A 369-nucleotide genomic window follows, 5' to 3' on the forward strand; every position below is an offset into this window, starting at 1 on the left:
ACCTCCTCAATGGTGGGGCCTGACCCAGACCCTCCCTTGGGACCCTGAGCCCCGAAGCCGCCAGGCCCGGGACCACCCGCACCCTGGTACAGTCCGCTGATGATGGGGTTACACACCTGCTCCAGCTCCTTCCTCTTGTGCTCAAACTCGTCCTTCTCGGCCAGGGTGTTGGCATCCAGCCACGAGATGACCTCTTGACACTTGTCCAGCACCTTCTTCTTGTCCGCCTCGCTGATCTTGCCCTTGAGCCCCTCATCCTCCACGGCGCTCTTCATGTTGAAGGCGTACGACTCCAGGGCGTTCTTGGCTGACACCCTCTCGCGCTGCACCTCGTCCTCCGCTTTGTACTTCTCTGCCTCCTGCACCATG

General features: G+C 61.5%; 1 protein-coding gene across 1 annotated transcript; it reads right to left on the minus strand.

The window, feature by feature from the left end:
• Window positions 1-5: 5 nt before the first annotated feature.
• On the minus strand, window positions 6-368 carry LOC108525969 (heat shock 70 kDa protein 1-like; the record flags this gene model as incomplete). Its single annotated transcript, XM_017866709.1, has 1 exon — window positions 6-368. A coding segment is annotated over exon 1 (363 nt), but the record flags the coding sequence as incomplete, so codon positions are not given.
• Window position 369: the final 1 nt, after the last annotated feature.

Source organism: Rhinopithecus bieti, unplaced genomic scaffold (assembly GCF_001698545.2).
Source record: "Rhinopithecus bieti isolate Rb0 unplaced genomic scaffold, ASM169854v2 scaffold_49665, whole genome shotgun sequence".
Taxonomy (NCBI): Eukaryota; Metazoa; Chordata; class Mammalia; order Primates; family Cercopithecidae; genus Rhinopithecus; species Rhinopithecus bieti.